The sequence below is a fragment of the Zea mays genome, chromosome 8 (genome assembly GCF_902167145.1).
Source record: "Zea mays cultivar B73 chromosome 8, Zm-B73-REFERENCE-NAM-5.0, whole genome shotgun sequence".
Taxonomy (NCBI): domain Eukaryota; kingdom Viridiplantae; phylum Streptophyta; class Magnoliopsida; order Poales; family Poaceae; genus Zea; species Zea mays.
In genome coordinates, this window is record NC_050103.1 from 105,270,891 (window position 1) to 105,275,021 (window position 4,131).

General features: G+C 38.0%; 1 protein-coding gene across 1 annotated transcript; it reads right to left on the minus strand.

Moving 5' to 3' along the window:
- Window positions 1–1,591: 1,591 nt before the first annotated feature.
- LOC111589952 (uncharacterized) lies at window positions 1,592–2,220 on the minus strand. Its single transcript, XM_023300866.2, has one exon. The coding sequence runs from the start codon at window positions 1,944–1,946 to the stop codon at window positions 1,671–1,673; it is 276 nt and encodes a 91-aa protein (XP_023156634.1). The 5' UTR covers window positions 1,947–2,220; the 3' UTR covers window positions 1,592–1,670.
- Window positions 2,221–4,131: the final 1,911 nt, after the last annotated feature.

Sequence of the window (4,131 nt, forward strand, 5' to 3'; positions counted from 1 at the left end):
TCATTTTTATTAGAAAGTACATGTCCTATATTCTTTGTTAAGAAAGCTATATACAAAACAAATATGTAAACTAACATTTAATTATAAAAAGGACATGAACACTAATTTTCTTTATTTTATCCTTTAGGGACCACTAAATGATATATATAAATAATATGGATTCAATGTGATGAACGGATTAATCACGCTTACATTACTAGTTATGGATAAATTGAAACGTAAGTCTAATTATTAAATTGTGAGAAAATATAAATAATCTATTGATTATATTTAGTTTCAATTTAGGAACATATGACCTAAATCATTTGAAATGAATACTATATTCATTGGTATATTATTAACTATCATTTTAGTTATAACGGTGTGAGCACTTAATTAAGCCATTATTAGAAAAGTTATATGACATAATTCTATTGTAAACCATATTATTATGGGTACTTAAACATCTATAACGAACCTTATTAAATCAAAATCATGATGTCTATTAAAAAAATCATTTTAAAGTTATAAACAAATTATCTAATTCTTTAGTAAGAAACCTACATTTATCAACATACTATCAATTTCTTTATTAGAAAAATATAAGCGCCTAATTAAGTCATTTTTAATATTATTAAAAATTCTACTCTTTCTGTTTTCTTCTTTCTTTTCTAAATAGAATTTATACGTATAACTAAAAATTGTTTATTTAATTCCTTTAACATTAATATACTAAGAATTAATTGTACATTACTAAATAAGACTTTTAATAACATAATCATGGTTATTATGACATAAATAAATATCCTACTAATTCTAAGTAATTTAAGTGTTATATTTATGAATACATTTATCATGAGAAAATATATATTTTCATTTGACCGGACATACGTGGCTTAATCACTATTTCAATTTCTTATATCAATACTAACCAATTATCATTCCACACACACTAAAGCGAAATAAATATGTAAATGTTTTCTAGTTTGAAAATCACTTCGATAGTGAATAGTGATTGTACTCATTAAAATTATAAAATCATACACATATTAAAGCATTGTCGCGGGGTTCGATTTTGACTACACGTATAAAACAAAATCCCTACAATCATATACGAATCACCAAATCGCATCATCATAATATTACAACAATAACTCACAATAAATTCAAAACATGATTTAGAAAATAAATATTTCGGGGTTGTCTTCGACCTTGGGATGAACGGATGACGGCGAACGGCGTGGGCACGGTTGCCGGGGTGCTACTGCGCGCGCGTGGGCAGGGATTCCGGACGTGGTCGTCGGTGAGCGTTCTAACGGTGGGGTACAAGCTCCGGCGAGGAACAGTGAGCTCCGGCGACGACGTACGACGGCGAGCAACAGAGTGAGAGAGGGGCGAGCTTGGGTAGGGGAAAATAGAGAGAGGCTCTGCTGTCTTTTATAGAGAAGAGAGAGGAGATGGAGAGTCAGCCAGAGAGACGCGTCGGCAGCATTATGGCACCATCAATGGCGACGTTACCAGAGAGAATAATGGGGAAAGGAAACGGATGTAGTAATGCTCCAGTAAATCGTGAGACGAACGGACTGCGGCACTTGCGCTTCGAGTCGCGCGGCGAGGATGTGCGCAGGGCGCGTCGGTCACGGCGAGGTGGACGCTCGAGGTCGGTCGAGTCACGGCTGGCGCGGCTGCTCCTAGTTTCGCGCGTCGAGGAAGGGCAAGGCGGTCGGCTTGGTTCGGCTCCCGGGGTTGCGCGCCTGGGGCTCGGTGGATGGCGGCGCGAGGCAGTCGCGCCTGGGCGTCGCGGGCGTGCAGGTGCAGGGGCACGGCAGCGGGTCCTGGCGGCTTCCTAGTGCGGTCGGACGCGGGTGGCCGGGTCGCGGCACCTGCGGGTGGGGCTGGGTGGCTGCGCAGCTCGGGGCTTGAGCTCGGGCGGCCGGGTCGGCTTCAAGGGCGGGGCGGCGCTGCATGGGAGAGAAGCAAGGGGAAGGAGGAGAGAGCGGCGGCTAGCAGGGAGAGGAAATTACGGTTGGAGATTTGATGGCTATTGAAGCTCAGAAACTGAAGAATTTAGAACCATGAATGACCGGAATAAATAGCCGGCGTACAGTATAGTGGGGAGGAAGGGGAAGAGCTAGGGCCAGGTATTAGTGCGGTTGGCGGTCTACCATAGAACTAAAACCGGGCAGGCGAGGCGGTGGGAGTGTGAGCTGGGCGCCATCGGCTGCGAACGGAAGAAGCAGAGAAAATAGTAGCCGAAGGAAGAAGATAATTCTATGATAAGTGGGGTCCACGTGCAAGAGATAAAAAGAGGAGGGAGTGTGAATTGCTGGTCCCACGTGTAAGAGAGGAAGCTTAGATGCGGTGGCTTAGCAGGCCAGGGAGGGCCGAGCGGCCACAAGAACGACCGTTCTCTTTTTTTTTAGAATTTTAAATTGTTTTAAATAAAAGAATATAATATATGTATAATTATATATATATATTTCAAAAATATAATAAAAAAATAAATAATATCTAATTTTAAATAATAAATCATTTTAGTCAAAAGTTTATTATTAAAGTAGATTGGGTCCAAAAAAGGAAAATAGAAACGAAAATTATTAGCCTATGCCTTTTTTTCAATTATTACTTTAATAATTCGTTCTTATTTTATGAAATGAGATTTTTATTACATAATAAATTCCAAAAACTGGATCTGAAATTCAAACAATATATGCTTCAGCATAAATTCTATTTATTCGGAAATTGTGTAATTTGTTTTTATAACCAAATTCATTATTTAAAGCGTAAATATTTCTCCTATCTACTGGAAATTAATAGTTCAAATACGATTGTTTTCAATGCATGGATTTATGGTGTTACAAAATCTACCCCCTTAAAAAGAATCTCGTCCTCGAGATTAGGGAAGGCTAGCAAGAAAACAATGGTGATATATGGTTACTCGTAGGTTCTTGGTTCACACTTTAACTCTTCTAAATATAAGGAACTTATTGTTTCTTCACTTTGCATTGAATGCTAATCAAGCGATCTTCATCATCGTACTTATAACTAGTTGGTCTTCTGGATTATTGTTTGGGTCTTGCTTGGCAGCTTTCTTCTCTAGTCGGTCTAGACGCTTCTTGGGGCATTCGCGAAATATGTTCTTCATTTTTGCAGTAGTAGTAAGCACCTCTTGCTTTGAGCACCTTGTGAGCCAACTTTGTTTGACTGGCGACAGATAATGGCTAATTGGGTCTTTGCATCTTAAACAGTTGAGCCTAATTTGATTCTCTTATTTGGGTATTGGAAGGAAAGAGAGGATGAAAAGGTTGAGCAAAGACAGGATATAGAGAGCAGATAAAACCCAACTATCTAAGGTTTTACCTAGCTAACTGATGTCATTGTGGACAAAAGTCACACAATACACCAACAATCATTTCAAAGAAGCAAATCAAACATGAACACAAAGGACAATGAATTCAAGCATACCAGCACAACACAATCCAATTCTACTCATTCAACCAAAACAAAAGGTGAGACAAGGTTTGGAATAAGAAAGATATTATAAAGTCAAGGAGTCAGGTAAGAATTATCAAGGAGTTAGACAAGACCAAAACATTATTGTTAATGACCAATAATGAAATAAGATAACCACTAACTGGTGAAGCGAGGATAAATTATACAACCAAGGATATGAGAAAGTTTTTTTCCTTTTTTTTAAGGATACAAAATACAAGGGCATTATCAAGTAAAGAGACAAAGGGTTCAATATCTCGAGGTAGATATTGTCCAAGGATGACAATACAATGGCAAGAAAATAAAAGTATAAGAATTCAATAGGGAGAAAGTATTATCAAGGAGAAAAGTAGAGAGGCCAAAGTTTAATATATCAAGGTAGATATTGCCTAAGGATGGCAATACAATGGCAAGGAAACAAAAGTATAAGAAGTCAAGGGTTTTATAGCAATATTATGGATTAGAAAACCACTATAATATAATGTCGTCTTTACCGATCTAGTCGAAAATCTTAATACTAAAGAACAATCCTATCAACCTAGCCAAGAAGTCAAATAATAGATCCAGGGGATCCATAACAAAACTTCTTGCGGAGTGGGGATAAGATAGAGAATAGGGCATCGTTGATAGCTTCGAAAAGGTTTCTTCTGGCAAACTTCG

Bases quoted from the DNA above. Each gene is read 5' to 3' on its own strand.
- LOC111589952 (XM_023300866.2), bottom strand. From the start codon at position 1,946: ATGCAGCGCCGCCCCGCCCTTGAAGCCGACCCGGCCGCCCGAGCTCAA.